This window comes from Manis pentadactyla, chromosome 14 (assembly GCF_030020395.1).
Source record: "Manis pentadactyla isolate mManPen7 chromosome 14, mManPen7.hap1, whole genome shotgun sequence".
Classification (NCBI taxonomy): domain Eukaryota; kingdom Metazoa; phylum Chordata; class Mammalia; order Pholidota; family Manidae; genus Manis; species Manis pentadactyla.
This window is the reverse complement of record NC_080032.1, coordinates 51,350,490-51,372,862: the sequence shown is the minus strand read 5'-3', so window position 1 is coordinate 51,372,862 and position 22,373 is coordinate 51,350,490. Positions and strand designations below refer to the sequence as shown.

The following is a 22,373-nucleotide window of genomic DNA, read 5'->3' as shown; positions in this document are numbered from 1 at the left end:
GGCCCAGTGGAAGACAAGCCCAGTCCTAAGCAGACATGCGGGTCAGCGCTCACCCTCCATCTAACAGCGGGAGCATCTGAAGAAGCTGCCCAGAGCTGAGGGGGCAAAGGGCCCTGGACAAAGGCAGGGGCGTGGCTTTCTCCCATGGGCGAAGAGGCCGAGAGACCCAGCCTCCACTAAGGGGAGGCCTTCAAGGTGCTCCAAAGTCTGTCCCCACGCACCAGACATAGCTGCACCCCTCTGTCTCCCATGCCCAACCTCGCCGTCTGGCTCAGACAGCCCTACTCCAGGCCCAAAGGTCATGACTGTGGCCTCAGGGTGGGGCAGGCTGGGTTCCAATCCCAGGCCTGCTTTTCCTAGTTGCAATTTTGGAAAAACTGATTAGATTCTCTGTGCCTCAGTTTCTTCACCTGGCAAATGGGGCTAAGCCTTCAGGGGGGTGAGATGGAGGTTAACAGTGTAGTGCAGGGAAAGCTCTTTAGAATAGGGTCTGCTTGGCACACATCAGGAATCCCTCTATGAAGTAAAATCCCACTTAAAAGTTCCAATAAACCTACAGATACATATATATAATCCAGCAGCTTATAATACAGTCAGAGAGACCAATCTTTTTCTTCTTCTTTAAAAAAAATTTTTTTTAGCTTTCTGTGTTCCTGCCCTAGGGGAATTCCTGCCCCTGGAGCCTGGGGCTCCAAGCCACTTCCTGCGTCTTTGTAGCAAACCGCACCTGACTCACCTGAGCCTGCCTGAGAAGGGCTGAGGGCCACCTGATCAAAAGAACCCCTCCCTTTCTCCATCCCACACTCCAGCCAAACAGGACCTGCCCCTTCAGCCCTGAGCCCTCCTCCCGTGCTTCTGCCTACCCCAGAACAGCACTGCTCACCCTGCCCCTCAGTTTCTAGGGCCCCCCTGTCCTACACCACCACACCTCCCTGAAACCTGGCCCAGCCACCTGGCCGCAGGAGCTCCCTGCTACCCCAGGTCTGGCAGCCTGCTGGTACCTCCTGAGCCTTTGGGTAGCCCCGGCCCTGGGAAGCCCTCATCCCCTCAGCACCGTGTGTCCGCAAGTCTGGAAGGGAGACACTGCTGCCAGAGGGGGCTCCTAACCAGGGTCTCCAAGCACCACCTTGAAGAGGGGTGCAATGACTGAAATGTGCCGCCCACGTGAGCATCTCCCCAGGAAGCCCCGAGGAACGGCAGTCATCTGGATGAACAGCACGCTCCTCACACCTTATCATTTTGTCTCCTTCACAATCCTCATGAACTCTGAAGGACAGGAAACTCCAAAGGGTCCCACAAATACACCACCAGACAGGCTCTGGAGGTGCCCTGCAGGCTGAACCTCTGTCTCAGGGGAGCAGAGGTGGTGCCCCGGCTCGCCTGCTGCCTCATGACTGACTCTCCGTCCGAGACACCTCTGCATGCTGGGCTGGGAACACACAGCCTCCCCAAGCCTGCTGGTGGACCTCATGCCACATGTCCCGTGGTCTGTCACAAATCACCTACACAAAGGGCCAGATGGGTGGGGCACAGCAAGGTGCAAGAGGGACAAACAAAAGGATGGCCCAGATTCAGCACGACCAGCGGAAATGCTTCGAGATCCTTAGGCCACACTGGAAGGAATCAAGTCATCCTTATGCAACTGTCTTCAATGGTGTGAAGAGTCGTGGTGGAGGGGGCGGTGAATAATGGTTTCATCAGCTAATCTACACGCCACAGAGACAAGTGACTTTATTTCTCCTAATTGTGGAAAATAATGAAATCTTTCCCTCTTTCTAACCCTGTTCTCTACCAAAGGTTCTACTAATTTAAAACATTTGGTAGAAAAGTAACATTAGGGCATTGTTCTTAAGAAAAATATTCTAATCACTTTGAATTTAATTTTAACAGGCAGAGACTATGAGCTTATCCTGCGTGGTGGTACAGTGACAAAAGAGTTAATTACCATCTCATCGTGAGACGGATCTACTTGTCAGCGGAGCAGGAGCCATTATTTCACACAAAATAATGACCCAGATAACAAGCAGTGACGGCAAGCTGTAGCCACCAGCGACACAGCTTCATCTCAGCCTGAGTGAATGGCAATTAACAAGTGTCACCACCATGTATATAAATAAATAAATAAAATAACGACCAAGCTATTCATTAAATATTTACTGACAAAACACAAATGGTTTTTAGTTGATTTCTTCCCAGGCAGCTCCTGTGGTCTTTGCCTGTGTGATGACAGAAAAATTCACACATGGGTAAGATCTGCCATCAGCTGAGGTAGCTGTGGACCCTGCAGAGGGGCATTCAGTTTCTCCTGCTCTTCGCACACAGAGGTCTGTTTTAGCCAGAAGTCATCCAGCAACAGAGAGGAGGAAGATGGAGTCCAGTGTCACTGTTTGTCCCTCTTCTCCCGGCTGTCATGGCCACTGGACTAGGAGCTAAGCCACGGCAGCAGTGACGCCAGAGCTGCCAGCCCCTTCCAGGTCCAGCCCTTGGCCATGGGAGACAGTGAGGTGCAGGGCAATGGTGGGACCATCTCGACATACCTGGGCCTCCAAGTCGGGAAGCTCTGCCTCCACCCTGCTGACCCCGAACAGGAACCGCCTCTCTAGTGAGCAGAATGGAGGCGAGAGCGCCTGGGATGCATATCTGGAGAGAAGCTCTCTGTCAGAGACCCCCGAGCTACTCCGGTCGGCAAATTGTCTAGTCTGTCTACACACAATAATCTTGTTTGAAAATGAGGGGTACAGTGGTGCAAGAGGGCACCATGGACTTTAAAGTGTACTTTCTTCAACATGTTAAAACCAGAATTCTTATACAAACATAGGATAGGGGGTATCAATGATTTATTTAATTACTGAATGAGCCAGCAGATAATGATGTACACACACACACACACACACACACACACACACACACCAATCAGTGGGGGGAAAAGGATGGTGGGGTGAGTATAAAAGTTAAACACAAAACTGGTTAATGTCCTTCAGGGCACAAAACCATAACTTAGAGGTTATCTTCTCTGTCGGACAGATGTCCTGCACCTCAGACCCTATACACACAGCATCCAAGTGCCCGCTACTCAGGCTGCCTACCTCCCTTCGGCCTGATGTGAGCACAATATGATTGGCTGTACATGCTGTGATCTGTTTTGGTTAAGACAAATGCACCCATTATATATTTTCAAAAAAACATATTTATAGTATGGACACAACTTCATGACCCCTACCAATCTTAACCATTTGCTCCTCAAATATCCCTCCCATCTGAGTTTTAATTACAAGACCCTTCCCAAAACAATTTTTTCCCAGTAATGAGATCATGGGGGTAAAACTCCCTCTCTAGAATGTTCTTCCCTAACCTTATTAGACATTTTATTTGCAGCAATCCAGAGAACTGAGCCCTCATTATACAGTCATGGGCATGGGTTATACAAACACTTGTGTTCTCAGGCTTAGGCATGTGTGAACAAAAATTTCTTTTTTCCCCATTTCGTAAGCAATGATCTGAATTCTACCAGAGTAGACAGAGTCTCCACTGTCCTAGTAAAATTATGCAAAATCTTGACCTAATTTGTCATCAGATTCCTAGTCTACAGGTCTTGGCACCCCTTGTATCCAAGCGCCTAGTACTACTTCTGGACCAAAGTGGATGGCCAATGATATTTATTACTACATTTCCTAACAGACTGATTGAGCTCGAACAAGTCATAATCATCTCTACAGGATGGGGAATTGTCAGTTATTGCGGAAGACTGGGAAAGGGGGAGCAGGATAAGCATTAAGCAGTAAACTGAGCCCCCGTTTGGGCAAGAATATTCCTTCTGCAGTAAATGCCATCACACTGAAACTTGAGTGGACCCTGCAATTAGGCAGGAAACCTCATATGGCACGAGGAGACACTCAAAACCAGACATATTTCTGGGCAGAGAATGAATCTGCTGAGCTAGGCAATTTTCCCTGGTACAGATGCATGCCAGTGGCCACAGGACTCTGGAAAGCTCCCACACTCAGAAGGGAAAGGGACTCGTGGCAGTGAAGACCCACACGACAAGCGGAAGGGGGTCCTGAGGGGCTCACGCCACCTTGAGGGTTTCAGAGGCGTCCTGCCAGAGGGCCCACAGGCCTGTCAGCTGCTAATACCACCCCAGCCTCAGAAGACAGGGTCCAGATTCCCACCGGCCTGGGGCGGGGAGAGGGAGCCACCCTATTCTAGGTCAACTTCCGCCTGAGCAATCTGTGGGAGGGGGCTGCACCCCTGTGGGGCTGCCCAGCAGCCAAGATCAGAGTAGGCACTGGCTGCTGCCCTGGCCTGGGAGCGTGGCTGACCTGCCCTAAGCCAGCCCCGCCACACACACACATACTCTCAAGGGAATGTTCTGCAAGCCTGTTCCACTGTACTGACATCAGGGCTCACCTTCTTAATGAACTCTGGGATGATTTTTTGGTCTGTTAGATGGGCTAAGGAGGAACAGCAATCTAATTCCAAGATGTAGCCTTCATTGTGAAGATCAGTTTTCTGAGATCTGGAGAGGAAAAAACATATAAACAAAGATTACAATTTTGCACAATATGAAAAAAGAATCACTGGGTGTTTAATGAAACTCCAAATTCTTTCCCAAGAAGACAATGCCGAAAATGATTTTACGGTAAACAACCATATATATGTATCTTCATCATCGAAAGACTTCCAAGACACCTCATGAAGGAAAACACACCATTACAGAATGATGGATTTAGTAAAATGTGCATCAAACAACACACACACCCAGTAACACATATTTTCCACTGGTTTCTATCTGCCAAAGCAGAGAAGATGAACTAGTGAGACACGCACCAATCCTATGGGAGCGCTCGCATCCAGGGATGGGGAAGGTCTGCATGTGACCTGGGTGGGGGTAGGGATAATCAAAAGTGACTTCAGCTGTATCTTTAATTTCTTCATGTTTTCTGAAGAGGATACATTCATCTAGCACTTAGAAAATTAAAAATTAATTTCAAAACACATTTAAAGGGCTCAGCCCCTACAGAGGGCAATCTGGTAAAACCTATCAAAATTAAAGATGTATTAAAGAAAGAACATAAGGCAAATGAAGTTCTGGGAGAGAAGTAGAAGTGAGGGGTTGTTGGTGAACACTTTCCGCCTTCTGGTCAGTGCAGAGGCGCCCAGCCTGTGCCCTCCTCCCAGGGGTGGGTGGCTTCCCGCCTTCCCCCCCGCAGACATGTGCACGTGGCAGGACACTGGCGCTCAGACCAGCAGCAGGAGGACATTCCACCACTTCAGGCCATCCCCTTGCGCTGCTGTGTGGCACTAACAGGGGCCTGAGGGACTCCTGGCTGCCACATGCTTGTCAGAAACTGAAGGCGATTCCTTGGCCAGCTGGGTGAGGCAGCAGGAAGTGGCCTGAGAGGAAGCGCCTGCAGAATATGCTCTCTTCTGAATGGCTGGTCATGGAGAGTGGGACTTGGAAACCAGAGCCCTGGGCTCTCCCTCGGACCCGCACCACATGCACAGCCACTCCCTACGGGCTGAAGAGTCAGCAGGGCCCTCTTGGCCCTCTTATGAGGAGCTTTCCAAAAAGTAACTCTTACCAGTCCGTGTGAGAGCGGGTCGGCCAGGAAATTCTTAAAGTGACACTTTCACAGTGAACTCCTAACACACATATATCCTACCAGATAAACAGTTTCTGAATACATATTTGCTATATTTTTTAATGAATTTCTAAGATTCTTAGATATCATTAAAAACAATTTATGTTGCCATTAACCATCTGGGTATGATTTACATGAAATTCAAACATGAAAAAATGAAAGAGGATTTGGTTTTCCCCGGGTATGCAACTGTGATTGGGTAGGCAAATGTCAATAGCATATTTTGATTTTATTTTTCCTTCTAACACATTCTTCCAGGAGTAGGGACTGAAGCACATACTTTTGAAATGTATAAGAATAAACTGATTCCAGACTGGAATAAAGTAACTCCAAAAGGATGAACAAATTCTACACCCCAGCCTTCTTGCCTTAAAACTTCATCAGAGACTGGACACAGGTTCTCATTATTTTCCTGTATTCTCATCCTGCCCCCGCATCGAAAGACATATTAAGAGGAACTAACGCAGAAGATTCCAGGCCTTTGAAGAGAAGACTCAGCCATGACATACTGTCATATATGCATTGTGCAGAGTCTCCAACCACAAAGAAGGGCACAGGAGGAGGCTAGCTCTAAGATGTGAGGCCCCGGCTGTCCGTCACAGGGAACCTGATGGCAGTGTGGAGGTTTTTTATAAACACTCACGGAAATTTTAAATCATTAGGTGGAAAAATAGTAATCATTTAAAATGAATCAATACTATATTCACTCAATAAAACACCCACAAAATGAATGGAGGGCAGATGAGTCCATGTTTAAGCAACTCACAGACCAGCTGCATAAGGAATAATCTCTAGTACAGGATCTAGCAACTACCATCTTTGGTTCTGGAATAAGAGGTACTGTAAGGGAGGCAGCTCGGATTCATTTACTCCAATAAGTAATCAGTTATACTGGAACTGAGAGGAGCACAGGAGATCAACAGAATCCTGCACCACTACATGTTTTCTAGATGAAACATGTAAAATCACATCTTGGCTTATGGCCTCTAGGCAAAGCAATTCAACGCATATTGAAGGAATAGATGAGCAACTAACAGGTCTCTGCTGGCCTTTTAGGAAATACCCCATGGTTTGAGATGAAAAGCTTGTAACACTGAGGGTGGCTGAAGGAGAGGGAGGAAGTGAAGGCCCTGAGACAGATGCAGGTGATGGAGCCTTGACGTCAGCACTTGCTAATGCTGCTGAGCCAGCCGGGTGAGGGCACGGTCACACAGAAACCCGCCCCCTGACACAGCCCCATGGGAAACAGTACCCAGTACACCAGCACAGCTTGCCTGTAGGGCTGCCAGGGGAGCTTCCAGGCTCCTCAGCAGTAGGGGTGGGGGCGTGGTGCACAGACCCTAAGTGACCCCCAGTGATCTTCACTTTCTGGTGCTTGTGCCTCTGTAATCCACCCCCTTGAGTGGGGGCAGGACCTGCAACTTGCTTCTAATCAGCAGAATATGGCAAAGGGGCTGGGCCATCACTCCCATGACTGCATTACACCATCAGACTCTGTCTTGGCAGACACTCCCATGCTGGGTTTGAAGAGGAAAGCTGCTGTGCTGTGAGAAGCATGTGGGAGCAACTTCGGGCAGCCCCTGGTAACAGTCAGTAGGAAACAGTTTTGTGAATGCAAGGAGAGGAATTCCACCTGGACACAGACCCTCCCCAGTTGAGCCCCTGGTGAGAATGCAGCCCTAGCCAACACCTCTATTGCAGCCTGATGAGACCTGAAGCATAGAACCCAGATAATAAATGCAGAAACTGTGAGGTAATGAACGTATGTTGTTTTGAGCCACTAAATTGTGGAAATTTATTACAGAGCTTAGAAAACAAATACAGTTGGTAAGCAGGAAGGGAGGGAAGCTTCATGCTCAGGTCGGGCCTCCCACTGGTGTCCAGGTGTCACCCAGGCTCACAAAGTCTAGGCAGACACCTGGGAGCAGTAACTGGCAATTGATGAATGCTTCAGGTTACTGAGGGTGGGACCAGCCTGGGAGAGAGAAGCCAACACCCCAGGGAGGTGGCTCCAGGGCCCACGCCTGCCTCCAAGGGATCACAGTGTGAGGGAGCAGATGTTGTGCAGCTGATAAAGGCTATGGAAGAAGCATTAATGTGAAGCTCAGCTGAGCAGGATCTGCCCCCTCCCGTGGGGGAGGGGAATCACCACTCATGTTTCCCCAGAGGCCATGTCCTGTGTCATCCTGCAAAAGGGTATGGAAACCACCAAACTTCCCCTGGACTGCAGCTCAGGCATTCCACTTCTGGAAAGGACCAAGAAATATTCATTTAAGCAGGAAGAAAAAAAAGGGACACAAAATGCATTTTTGGAGATGTAGGGTTAACTACCAGCAAAGCCTCCTTTACCTGGAAATTACTCTGAGATTAAATGTTGGCACATGGAGAAGAGCTCTGTTAACACTGAAATGTGCTTCTCCATCTCCTTCCATCCCCATTCCATAATTTCCTCTAGATTTATTAGTGAAAGGCTACAGATTGTGAAGCTAACTAGAGGTGGGTCATTTACCAGCTGTGTGCCTTTAGACAACTTATTTAAACTTTCTGTGCTTGGTGCCTTTCACTGTGAAATGGGAATATTATGAGTTGCTGTCTCTCAGCATCACTGTAAGAATTAAATAACGCAGAAACACATACAGCCCTTGGTACAGGGTGTGGCATGAGGTCTGGACTCAGCAAATATTGGCAGCTGCCCCCCTGCTACTATCATCAGTAACTGCGTCCTTCTCTCCCCAGTGCTCTCCACTGTTCATCATTGCTCATGCACTCCGTGAGCGCTGGCCGCACCCCTACTCTGTGCCCAACACTATTCTTTAGCACACATCAACACACTAAAGAGGCAAAATCTCTGCCCTCACGGGGTTTACTGTCAAAAGGATGGAGACGGGCAATGGACAACATACAGGAACACAGAGTGGAGCATGTCCAGCGGTGGGTGTGAAAGGGCAGAGGTCAGGGGTGTGGGGGAGCTGCAGGTTTAACGAGGGTGCTCTGGTGGCCTCACTGAGAAGGTGACATTCAGAATAACCATCTCCAGAGGGGAGGGAGTTGGCCATGCTGATGTCCAGCATAAAAGCTTCCACGCAGAGGGAACAGCCAGTACAAAGGCCTGGAGGCCAGGCTCAGTGAAGGAAGAGGGGACAAAGCCAGAGAGCAAGAGAGAAGCTGGGTCATGTGGACCTCACAGGCCACAGGGAAGATGAGAGCTTTGCCTCAGAATGCCAGGGGAAGCCGAACAGAGTGACATGATCTCATTTATTAACAGGACCCGCCCAACCCCCCACCCCCACCGGCTGAGGGGAGGCCAAGAGACCGGCTCAGCGGTTCAGGCAGGAGGTGCTGGTCGCCCATGTGGGCTGGTAGCAGTGCAGCCCCAGTGAGGGGGTGGATGTACTTTCTAGATCTATTTTCAAGCTAGGAAACCTTCAAGACTTCCCTGTGGACAGGTCATGGGGTGCAAAAGGAAGAAAGCAGTGGAGATGACTCTAAGGATTTTTGCCCCAGGACCTGGGAAGATGGATGAAGTTGCTGTAACGCGGACGGGGAGGCTGTGGGTGGCCCAGACTCGGGGAAGACCAGTAATCTGGCTTCAGGTGTGCTGAACTGGACATGTTCAGCAGACATCTGGACAGAGATGTCTGGTAGACAGTTTAACATGCATTTGTGTCTGAACTCAATGAGAGCGGCCTGGAGGTGTACATTTAGGAGTTACTGGCTTCCAGATGGTATTTAAGGCGCAGGACTGGATGAGACCTCCCTTGGTGTAGAGAGGGAACCATCAGGAACTGAGCTGTGTGGCCATCCACCACGAAGAGGTCGGGAGGAAAGAGAAGACACGAAGGGGACAGAGGAGGACCTGGGGGGAAGGAGGGAAACCGAGGGCACCTGTCCTGGAAGGCTGACCAGGCGGTCTGTCGAGGAGGAGGGGATGGCACCCTGCCAGCTTCATTTAACACATTTATCATCTTCTCCAATTTATTAATCCTCTTGAGATCCCAAGAGAGAAACTGGATTTAATCCATCCTATGGAAATAGGTGCAAATAAATCTATTTACATGTAATAAACGATTATTCTGCCAAATGGGCTGGTTGTCCAATTAATCTGTTGATTTGAGTTCTGAACAGCTTTGCTCCTGGGAAAAAATATCATCATGCTGCTGGGTCACTTCTCAAAAACAGCCAGGGGACAAATTCACTAGCAAGAGCTCTGACCCATCTAACATCTTGGGGCTCTGAGGGGGGTTTCTTTCCAGCCATTCCAAAGGGATTTTCTGACAGGAAGAGGGAATATAAGGATATCACTGACCAGAGATGTGACCAAAAAGCCAAGAATAAGTGAGACAAGGTGAATTCAAATCCTCAGAGTGTGGAGCATAGTAACAGGGCAGGTACACAGGGGTCCCGACTGCCCACGACCCTGGAGAAGCAGCTGGGACTCCACGGTCACCATGACACAACGGCCAACTGCAGTGTGGCCCCCGCTCTGGGCCCCAGACTAAGGGAGAGCATCATAAGAAAAACTGATGAAATCCAAATAAAATCCATCATTCAGTTAAGAGTATGTACCAGTGTCAACTTCTTTGTTTTGACAGATATACATACCATGGTAACATAAGATAACAAGGTGGGGGAGGGAACTCGGTGACGGGTATAAGGGAATTCACTGTAACTGCTTTGTAGTTTTTCTTTTAAACTTTCCAAAATAAAATTTATTTAAAAAAAAAGAAAGAAAGCCATTGCACACTTTTGGCAAGTTGTGTGTTTGCTCTTTTGTTTCCGTAATATTTTTTCTCTGAGTCAGTGTCTCTAGACCTAAGCTAACCCACACCCCTGCCTGACTACACGTCCCGTGTAGGAGACCCTCCGGCCACATGAAGGTGATGACTCCAGTAACTAGGTCTGGGGGTGAAAAGGATCATCTCCTTCAACATGCCTCAGCTCCAGGCACGACCCAGGACACGCAAATGCTGGGCTCTGCAAATCAGACAGGCTTTCCACAGGGCAGGCCCTCCCCCGCCGGCTGCTCCCAGCCTCTCAGACATTCGCATTTAGTTGCTATCAGGTAAGGCCTGGCAAAGGGACTCCGGAAACTCTAACGTGCAGTCGGAGTGGACAGCCACTGCTTGGGCAGGGTGTGTGTACCAGCCACTCTGCTGGAGATTTTCCTAGGGTGGTAACTGAGCATGGGAAAGAGAGACACAGCAAGATGGCGTGTGGAGGCCAGTAATGCACATTTCTGTACCCTCAGGGGAAGTCAGAGCTCCAGAAGAAGGACCGGAGATGGAGGAATTACAAGAATGGCACCCTTCTCCGCATAGGCGTCTTTTCATCACAAAAACTCAAAAGGATTTCCAACTCCGTGCTTCCCTCACTTCTTTTCATTTTTACACTGTGGTAAAGCATACATAACATTTACGATCTTAACCATTTCTAAGTTACATTCAGTGGCATTAAGCCTGTTCAGAACATTGTGCGAGTCACTACCATCCATTTCTAGAACTTTTCCATCTTCCCAAACCTTATAAAGTGACTGGGGCCAACATGGAACGTGAATAAGTAGAGAAACCTAAATAAATGCTTGTCAAATAAACACATGAGAGCCGATTTGGACGCTGAGCATTGGTGCGCACACTGGTCCTAACCGTGGTGGGTGGGGAGTATGGCGGCTGGCCCGGTGCTGAGCACCTCGGGGTCAGTGCCAGGGACCGCTCAGTGTCCAGACCATAAAGAAAGGCCACCTATTCCATGTCATGTCTACCTCATGACTCACACACAAACATCAACTGTGAGTGTGAACACACTCCTCTAAGCAGGCACACTTGTCCAAGGCTGGGTAGTCACTCCCCATACGGCCAAGGGGTCAGAGGTTGGGCCAGGAACACACACTTAGAGGCCCACAGGCAGTGAGTGAAAGAGGGCATTCTTGGATCTAAATATGTAATCCAGACACTTTGTTCTCACATAAAAGATACAGGAACAGCCTTCGTGACCACCAGGAAATAGGAAATAGCTCTCGATTTTTCTTCCTAGTCCTGTCACAGGCCCATTCACACTCCCGTTTCTGGGAGCAATGTGGTTGTGGAGAAACTGGTGTCTGCCATGAGGAAGGTCACAGCACAGGAGCGGTGCTCTATGTCAGGCGCAGTGTAACACGGTACCGGACCGGCTACCGGAGAGACATCGGGACTAGAGGAATCCACTGGGAACCGGGTAGTTTATACCCCAGCCAGAACTAGGCATCCCAGGCCAGGGGTGACAAATCTTCTGATTTTTTAAAAAGAAGTCATTAAATCATGTTTTTATGTAGGCCATACTGTCAGATTTTGATTCCAGACAATGATTTTTAATGTCATGTAGGCCAACATCTTTAGGATTGACCAAGACCTCCCACCAGTCTCTGGCCTCTGGGTTACATACACGATGCTCAATGTTAATCACAGAAGGCAGGATGCCAGGAGAGAGATAAGAACAAACAAGATTATCTAACTGTACCATAGCGGAACAACTAACTCATAAACGCAACCCAGAGATTTCATTCCCTCTAGTGACTCAGCAGATTTCTCCCCCAACCCTGTCTCTGTCTCCGAGCACCCCACCACCAGAGGCCGTGGCCAGCATGTTTATCTAGGCTGCCAGCTCTCTCATAGTGGCTGGAACATAACCCTTCCCTAATCCAGTAAGAGGACATGTTTGCAAACAAAGCCTGTAATGCTTATGAATAAATAGTGCTTTGAATATTCAAAATCATCACAGGTGAAACGGTTAATACTCAAATTATTCTAACAAAATGCCAAGAAGGAAGTTGAATACCCATTTTGGTCTCAGGGACAGATGTGAAATCAGGCTGCACAAAACTGTCAGAAAACTATTATAAACTGTACTTCTAAATAATAAACATGCAAATAAAACCTATTAAACATACTACTTTTAAATAATAAACATGTAACAGATCTCACTTCAGCTTAGATAACCTCAAAGACCATGAGTTTAAACAACATCTTTTTCCCAGGACAGCGAATGTGCAGCTCATCAATAGGGTTATTTTTGCTTCATTTAGGAATAATCAGAGAGGAATGGTGACAAACGCAAACTTAGATTCCTAGGCACTTCTCCAACTAGGAAAACAATTATTACTAAATGTCAGTTTGTAGAAACAAACTGTCTCTGGGAAACAGTAAGGAATTTTATGATATTTCCCCCAAAGCGACACCAAGTTCAAGCAGAATGATCAGAATGGTTTTCTTTTTTAAAGGAGTAGAAAGGGAGAAATGAACTTCAGATCTGGAAAAAAGTTTGTCAATGAAAGAAAAGGAAGGTTTTTTCTAATCTCATTGGCTTATGTAAAACTAATGACAAAAAAAAGATCCATTTATTCATTCACATATTCATCATATCCTTGACCTCTGACCTGATTTGAAGGCATTGAGTTAGAGCTGTTCTCAAGAAACATATAGTCTTGGGCATCTAACTATCTAGTACTACTATTTGCAGGCATATACCTCATTTTATAGTACTTGGCCTTACTGCCCCTCACAGATACTGAATTTAAAAACTGACAATGTGTGGAAACCCAGCAAATCTATCGGTGTCATTTTTCCAACAGCATTTGCTCACTTCATGTCTCTGTGACACATCTGGTAACTTCTGTGGTATTTCAAACTTTTTCAACATCGTGTTTGTTGTGGTGATCTGTGATCAGTGGTCATGACTCACTGAAAGCTCAGATGATAGCAATTTTTAGGAATTAAGTATTTTTTAATTAAGGCATGTACATTTTTTTGTTTTTAGATATTATGCTATGCACAGTATAGTTTAAATTAACTTTTAAATGCACTGCAAAGCCAAAAATTTCCTTTGACTCACTTTATTGCAACATTTAATATTCACTCTATTGTGGTGGAACTGAACCTGTAATGTCTCCGAAGACTGCTCATTGTAATTCAGCTGGCTGGGTCAGCAGGAGCCCTCTGATGTCTGCCTGGGCTGCTGAACGGCCAGTGGCTGAGGGCTTTGCAGAGGGGAGGAAGGGACAGCAGCAAAGCTGGGAAGAAAGCATGGAGTGTGATGTGCAGGATGGGACTGGGCTCCACTGTGAGGGAAGAGGAGTCCCGGCTGGTCTGAGATAAAAGATACTGAAATACAGGCTTCAGGGAGATTAAGCAAGCCTTGTCGTGAGGTGGAGAAGGAAGGCAAGAATACTTCTGGAGTAGAAATGAGCAGAGCTCAGCTTTTTGTAGAGGGAGTGGGTCGATGGAAGAGAGAGTTAAGGTTGTTTCTTGTCCCTGTAATTGGTGGTGGGTGGGGTTGGGGGGAAGTGGCTAAACTGCTGCCTCCCCAAGATGCTCTAGAACAACGGGGAGAAGATTTCCAACAATAGGGAACACCTTCTCCCACCTTTGCAAAATAAGCCATATCTACCAAAAAAAAAAAAAAAAAAAGGCTTTTGGAGTCAAAAGTTTCCCCTAAGAGTGAAGTTCAAGAAATGCTTGAGGGAAAAAAAAGCCAAGTAAATGAATCCTAGTGAATCTCTAAATAAAGCACTGAGCTACAGAGCCTATCACAGAATTTGGAAGTAGGAGGTAGAAATAGGGAGAAGAATGACCTTTATTCTAATTTTCTCTTCCACTTTCCCTAACAGACATTCTCTATTTCTTTTGATAAGGGTTTGGTATCACCAGGGACATTCTGGACATGAGGAGAGATGAGCATATGATACCCTAACCTCAAACTCTCTTAGAAGCTGTGTGCTGCCAAGTGCGTGCAAGTCCCCACCAGCACCCAGCTATCCAGCCAGCCCTGCTATTTAATCTAGAGAAATCTTGCCACATCCTGTCCCGCTGTTTACAGTTAGAGCCACGGTCTGGCAGATAACCCATCATGACTGTGCCGCACAAGCTCACCATAAATCTTAAAGGCAAGAGGAAAACAAGCAAGTTTTATCCCAGTGGCCCCTGAATCCTGTAGCTGGGGAAGAATTCCAATCCCTTCCAAGATGGACTGCTGGAAAAGAAGAATGGACAAAGGAATGGGATTTTGGGCAGGGGCCTGCATTCACCCACCGGAAGATGTAGAAAGGACCACTATCAGTATTAATGCACATATCCTATTTTATCAAAAATATAATACTGAATTTTTGAAAGCAGGTCTGCCAGACATATACTAGTTCAGAAAAGTCAGAGTATCTGCAAATACAATCACACTAACAGCTGCACACATGAATGCTCTTCATAAGATTCTCATGAGCCACATCCAGTTGAGGGACAGAAAGTCGCTTCTCTACCTAGAACATACATTTGCAAATTAAAATTTGCTTATCATTTCCTTCTTTTCTAGATCTTTCTACTTGTATCCCCTAAGTTCAATGGTGGAATGTTCTACCTCCACAGCGCCCAATACAAGAGCACTACCCAGACTTTGCTGCTGAGCACCTGAAATATTGCTAGTGCAGTGGAGGAACTGGTTTTAATTTTATTACACTTTAACTGATTTAAATTTAGATTGTTACATGTAGTTAGTGGCTGCCTAGTAGGAAAGCTGAGCTTAACTCTGTTCTCAAACTTCAGTGTGCATACAGATCATCTGGGATCTTACGAATATGAAGATTCTAACACAGGAGGGCCACATGGGGCCTGGGAACCTGCATCTCTAAAAGCTCTCAAGTGATGTGATGCCGATTCTGCTGGTGCACAGAGCACACTTTGAGTAGCAAGACTTTAACAGTTTCAGGAGATGCCAGTGTGATCTAGACACTTTGAGAATCAGTGGTCTCCAGAGTACTACCATACCAACGTCTTTCATATGTTACGAAACCATACACTCAAGGCAAACTTTCAGAAGAGGAGAAACAGACGAAAGAAGCAATATTTTAAAATTATAATCACAGCAAGTCCATATTATTAATAACTAATATTTCAAGGCATTATATTTACTTGAAATGGGTTTCACTGTTAACAACAGTGGAAGTAAATCCACATTTTAAAACATCTTTGGACTGATGAATCCAAATTTCTTTGGCCATCTTCTGTCAGATCTGAAAGGGTAGGCACTACTTTCTATCTCACTAAGAAAGCTTTACAAACAGTGAGAGATGGGTCAGAGGCCATTTCTCTGTGTGTGTGTGAGAGAGAGGGAGATGGATCTTATATTGACATTACTCGTATTCTCTGCAGTCATTTTACAGGAATTATTAAGCCATGTGTTTATTTCATGAGGGCTAATTTAGTCAAAACTACAAAAAATAGTTTACTTCACTGAGTTCTAAATTCATTGTGTTCCTGTGACACCAGCCTCCCTCGGGGCACCTCCTGCTCCACTGAGCCCCTCCTGGTAATCTGACATCTGCGCCCAACCAGGGCGGCACCATCAACCTGACTGTTAAATATAAGCAATGCATAATTTATTTCCTAATTTTTCATATAAATAAATATGCATAGATGTTCTCCTCAGTTCTCCCTCCACCTGGGTGTGTCTGCCCCACTTTGACAGCCACTGGTCTAGCTAGAACAGAGAATTTTTGGATGATCACAGAGCTCTAAAATAAAAATTTACTTGCAACAAAAATGTTGAACTCTACATTCTTGAAAACACATGGTGGAAATTCTCAAATTAGTATTAAATGTAATGACAGTATCAGTAGGGCTTACTGGGAACTGGAGAAAATAACTAGATTTTATATGGAGAACTCAATATGCAGAAGTTGCTAAGATCCTGAGAAAGAAGAACAGTACTTCACCAGGTATGAATATACACTACAAATAGAATTTTAAAAAAGCATTATATTAGCCCAAACCCCAGTTAAAAACATCAAAGGAATGATAATAGATCGGGAATAAATTGGGGTATGTTTAAAAATCCAGCCTCCAAGGTGGCATTTCATTCCCTGGCCAAGGTAGTTAATGCAATACAGGCTTCTGACAAAAGTAGCTGTCTGGGAGAAAATAAAGGTAGATCCCTACTGCACACCCTGCCTCTAACCCAGTGGTTCTTAATGGGGGGCAGTTTTGCCTGTTTGGGGACATTCAGTAATGTTTGGAGACATTTCTGACTGTCATAACTGCAGGCGTGGGGAGGGGTGTTTGCTAATGGCATCTAGTGGTAGAGACCAGGGATGCTGCTAAATATCCTACAATATCCAGGACAGTCCCCAGTCCCAAATGTCAATGCTGAGAGATGCTGTAGGCTGAGAAATCCCACCCTAGCCCTAGCCCTAATCCTAATATTTGAAATATGAAAGAGGAACAATGTTAGAAACAGACGGATCCTGATGTGAGTGTGAGTCTGGACAGGTCACCCCTCTGAGTCTCCTTCGCTTCCTCTTGGCTTTCTGCAGTAAAGATAGTGCACGCCATGAAGCAATGCGCAAGGACTTTCCGTGAATGATAAATCATACTCAGAAGTGCTTGAAAATACATAAATGTTCTCCACAAGGGAAGTGGGCCTCTTGGTAATAACATCCAGGTTGCCTGGCAGAGCAATTCTGGGGACTTAAACTGTAAAAATTTTAGAATGAAAATTTCAACAAGTTGGATTTGGGCTTGAGACCATGTATGAGCAGGGACTGTGCTCATCTCATTCTCTCCACCACAGGCTGCTACCTTAGAAGATGCAAGACACCTAATAAAATACATCTTGATTTTGTTTTTAGGGTACAGAGAGGAAGTGCACTAATGGCCTAGAACCATCATTTGCATAGAATGAAACTCACAAGACCTAGTCAGCCTGCTGAATGGAGCCATCTGGGGGCTCTAAATGGTTTGCAGTGGCAGCCCCATGTGCTGAAAACAGATTGGGGATAACCAGGCTTCTGGCCTCACAGCCTAGTTACGGGTTTAGGGATGCTGCAAAGGCCAGAGGATTCTGGGAATGCCTGAGGACCCTTCTGTAAGTCCAGGCCTCCTGAGCTGAAAAACAGTGTATTTCTGAACCATGAGCTTCATGATGGAGCTTAAGTCCCATACCCACCACACATTCCCACTCATCCACCCCACATCAGAACTGAGAAGTCATTCATAACTTCTTCAGTCTAATTTTCCTAGGATAAAAAGTGGGAAGTAGGGGGTAAGGTAAGATAATGGTAATTATCAGCTACAAAATAGAGGAAGCCAAAATCCTCTGGTGAACACATAATAATGTTTTCAACAAATATTAATGACAAAAACAACCATCATGAAGACATAGTGAGAATAAATTGTAACACTTACACACAAGACACAGGAATAAAGCAAAAGTGCTCTCAGAACTTCAGAAACAGGTGTTGTATGAATACCAGTTACTAATTTGGTTTTCCTAAGTCTTTGTATCCATTTTAAGTTCCAACTCATAGGCAATGAATAGGAGGCAAATGAAATGAGGTGTTCCACTAAATCATATTTATAACATTTACTTCTTTGTAAAATGGTTCCATGTTTCAACCATTTAAAAAATTATAGAAGACAGCTAGGTAGATAAAGAGATAATCATTGTACCAAAATCTCAAGAACACTGAAATCTCTAGTGATATATGGATCTGGTATATGGATCTATAAGTTATCTCTCACCTGTTGCTGCATTCACAGTTAAAAATGTAAAATTAAATTAGTACTCGTCTTTTCCAGGACCTGGCACTGGTAATGACCATCATGCTTTTCTCTGATTGAAAAACACACATAATCTGAGCTACTGGTTAACAAAGAAAAGACAAAAAAGACTTTGCTGGGAATATTTAAAGTAAGACAATCTGAGTTCCTAAACTTAATATGAGATGAACATATAAAACAAAAACCTAACACTTCAGTAAAAATATCTGCAACTAAATTACCTACATTGTGTGCCTATGACCCTCAAAATAGTGTGTAATGCCTACATTCCACCCATAGTACCATAGAATAAATCATCTTAGAGAGTCCATTTTTATTGAAAGATTTTGTGTATGTGTGGGAAGAGGGGGCTTTTATTTATTCCATTTTAAAACAAACACAGACATGTCATGGTACTTATTTGCATAAGCTTTAAGATCAACAGGAAATTTCAAAGAAATTTAGTGTTTGTGCTTTTGTGTTCTGGGTACCTGCTCACTTCTCTCTGCCATTCCAAACTACTTCTGGGAAAAGATTGGAAATCACTAGTATGCTAATTCTCTCTCTCAGAGGAGACAAAATAAATAAATAAATAAGAAAACATGGGGAAGACACAGGCAATCAAGGACAGTTATCAAATGGGGAAATGAGCTCTCACATGAACAGTGCAGTATCTCTGCTTTCTCCACCAGGATGAAGGCCGACACCGTGCTGGAGGCAGAGAATAAGAGTATACAGGCAAGCCACGTAGGGGTGTGGATTGGAAAAAACTACTTTTCCCCAAGAGAATGTGACTTTACGCTGACATATTAGATTGGGAAGTGCAAACACAATAATTAACAGTGAATCCCTGAAAGTTCAACACACCAGAAAAGGGTGTCACTCCAGAGGGAGATGGGAGAACAGGAGGAATAAATTAAGGCAGTCCACGGTGATGCTGGACAGCTCCTTAGGGGCACGCGCAGTGGCCTGGGAGAGCTAATCAGGTTCTCCAAACACCTAGGGAAGCTCAAGAACACCGATGAAGGATGGGACCCTCTAGCTAGAGGGCAGCTGTGAGCAGAGAGGGCCCTTCCTCTCTCAGACTCCAAAATAATGACCTCCACAATAAGAAACACCTCTGCATTCCCCAATCTGATGTAAGAAAAGAACTTTGACTCCATCTTCCTCAATTCTACTCTCTGGGAATAAATCAGCTGCGTGGTTTCTCCACCACTGTAACTCATGTCAATCACCACTAAGGCCTGCATTACTTTTCTTCCCCATGTGTGATTCCAATAATCAGCACGCTCCAGGGCTGAACCCAAACCCGAGTGTGAGCATTTTCTGGGGCACACCCCAGTAGGCGCTACCACCCCCTGTGTATTTCATTTAATTATGAAACCTCTTTCTAGAAGCCCTATAATTCTTCCAAGAGTTAAAGTAACTGGTGGGAATTAGACACAAAGAAACATAAGACCATGTAAAGTGGACACCTGTGACTATAGTTTTTAAAATAATTTTCTTTCCAGTTTCAATGTAATTTTGTACTTTCCCAATTTTGCCCTTTTCAAATGCCAAAGAAAATGTTTGTGTTATCTTGTGGGCTTCAAGAAAAGGCAGTGCAATGTATTTAAACTCTACTTAAGGTCCACAAAGGTTTCTTTTCTTTTGAAGCCCATCCTTTGGATGTTTTTTATAAAGAAAAAGGGGTGAAAAATAACACACACACACACCCTTGTGACAAATCACTGTTCTTGGACAATGAAAGGCTCTCCTGTGTGTGTGTGTGTGTGTGCATGTGTTTTATTACTTGGGGTCCATGCTGTGTGGCTGCAATATCATTATGTGCTTTTGGTACTAGTAAATATGTAAACCAAAGGCAGATCCATCTTGCAATGAATTTATGGTCCTTTAGTAAATAATGGCAGCAAAATGCCTGGGCATGGTTTTATTCCACTCAATTCAGGAAAATCCTATTGAGCAACATGTAGTCAGCACGTGGCACTCCCGGGAGGCAATGGGGATCCGAAGATGAAATAAGAGTGAGCAAGGTGGGCAGTGGGGATGAGCAAGGCGGAGGGGAGGCAGGAAGCCAGGAAACAGTGACAAGAGAGTCGAGAGTCTGACGGCTGCTGGATGTGAAGGGGAGAATTGGCAGCTAAGAGGAAGGATACTGAACCCCACTGACGTAAGCATCACACAGAAACCTTAAAGGCTGCAAGATGGCAGCCAGTGTGGTGGGTTAGGGATACATAATGTTATTTTGAAGAAGTGAGGAAGTGTTTAAAAAAGAGAAGTTTTTACATCAACATCCAGGTTTCTGGCTTTTCCTAGAAAAAAGTACGAATCTGATGCCACTTGGCAACAATGGAGCAGAGGAGGCTTGCTCTCATACCCAAGGGTCCCCGCTCAAGAGGCCCGCGTCTGCAGGTGGCCGAGTCTGCATGCCCTACCTAGAAGAAGGGCAGTCTTCACGATTTCAGATTCCTGGACACAAGATGGAGAATGAGAGGTGAAGGCTGCAGCTTGCTTTCCTGGAAATAAACAAGCAAAAAGCCCAGAGAATTGATTCTCTTTGCATCGGTTGACACTGGTGGCCAGAGCTGACTTATTTAGCAGGGTGTGCTGCTCGCTGACAGGGTCTGCGAAGAGTGCCTTCTCGGACTCGCGGCATGTGGGCAGTTTGGAATGGAGCAGCTCACTGGGCACAGCCACCGCACCTCTTCTAAGAGGCACTGGTAGCATCCTGCATAGAGAACAAGGACCACAGCAGCCCAGGTGCAGGTACCAACATGGAGGTAAGCCTGCCTCCCACAGCCCCCAACCACACCCAGCTTGAACCTCCTCCCAGTTCCTGACTGCTTTGGGGACACCTACCAGGGGACATCCTGCTGCCAGCAGCTGTCACACCTCGATGCAATCAAGCTGATGCCACTCATGCGCCTGCGGTGGGGGCTGCCTGCTCCCCGCTCGGGGTCCCTGCCCCATTCTATGTGCCCCCAGCTCCAGCCTGCTTCCAGTCTTCTTCAGCATTTGGAACTTTGCTAGGATGCACCTTTGACCTGGAAGTATCTGGCTCGCTCAGGGCAAATGCCTCCCAGTCGCAGGAGTACGAAACCCATTCCTCAGCCTCAAGGTGGACCCACAGCTGCCAGGACAATTAGCCTCAGGCTGAGGCTGGCACTGCTCCGCTGCTGACTTCCTCCCCTTCCCCATCCCATGCCCCCATTCTTCCTAGGAACACTTCCTTCAGGATCCTTTCAGGGTCTGTGTCTGGAAAAAGCCCACCAGGACATACCCCTTCTCCATCCTACCCCTCCCCCCTCCAGGCAGTCCTTCCAGCTACTCAATCAGAAGCTCACTCCTATTTTATTTCTTCCTCTTCCTTCTGTTGTCCCTCTCCAGCTGAGCATTACATCCCACACTTCCTCCTACAGACATTCTCCTCCCTCTCTTCCCGACCTTCCTACTGCAGCTCACTTTAGTCTCGGGTCCTCTCCCACATAACACCATGTTTCCTCAGCTTCCATTTGCTTCCCCTCTTAAGCTTTTGAAAACTCAGCACTTCTAAAGGTTGTTCCTCTGAAACAAAACAAAATCAAGCAAAAATGTTGCAATGATTCCGCACTGACTTTAGGATAAAGCTCAAATTCCTTACCCAGCTGTCAGAGGCCTCCTGACCCCAGTCACCACGCTTCTCAGGCCTCTCCTCCCGCCTCTCTCTGGACCCCGAGCTCGTCACCCCACATCTTCTGCAGCCTGCTTTTCCAGGCTCCCCTGGGCCCATCCCCCGGCCTGGGGGACCCTTCTCACCACTGCTCTCTCTCTCTCTCACATTCAAACGTACCAGGCACTCTGCACCCACAGCAAATGGGAGCCGTGGAGCCCCTTCCTAAAGGACCCCCATTAACAAATTCCAGGCAAGCGCTGTAAACCAAGACCCATAGATGTCGCTGGGCATTCACATAATTTGCATACATATTTTATGCCACTTCTCCCACCCCAGTAGATAAGTTTCTGGACAGCTGGGGCTCTTGAGAGTCATCTCACAGAGGAGCTACACCCCACTGTTTACCTTAGACGAATCTAACTGACAGAGAGGGACGTTTGCCACTTAAAACAGTACCAGTCATTCTACTGACCAGGCAGATGTGCCCTGGAATGGATGCGATAGGAGGCATGGAGATTCCAACTG

The 22,373-nt window shown here is 46.3% G+C and overlaps 1 protein-coding gene across 6 annotated transcripts in view; it reads right to left on the bottom strand.

The window, feature by feature from the left end:
* Positions 1–22,373, bottom strand: part of RFTN1 (raftlin, lipid raft linker 1) — a 197,514-nt gene that overhangs the window by 77,633 nt on the left and 97,508 nt on the right. For all 6 annotated transcript variants that reach the window (XM_057492271.1, XM_036901028.2, XM_057492267.1 and 3 more), the window contains exon 4: positions 4,408–4,516. In XM_057492271.1, the coding sequence (XP_057348254.1) occupies positions 4,408–4,516 (109 nt within the window). The remainder of the gene's footprint in view (positions 1–4,407; positions 4,517–22,373) is intronic.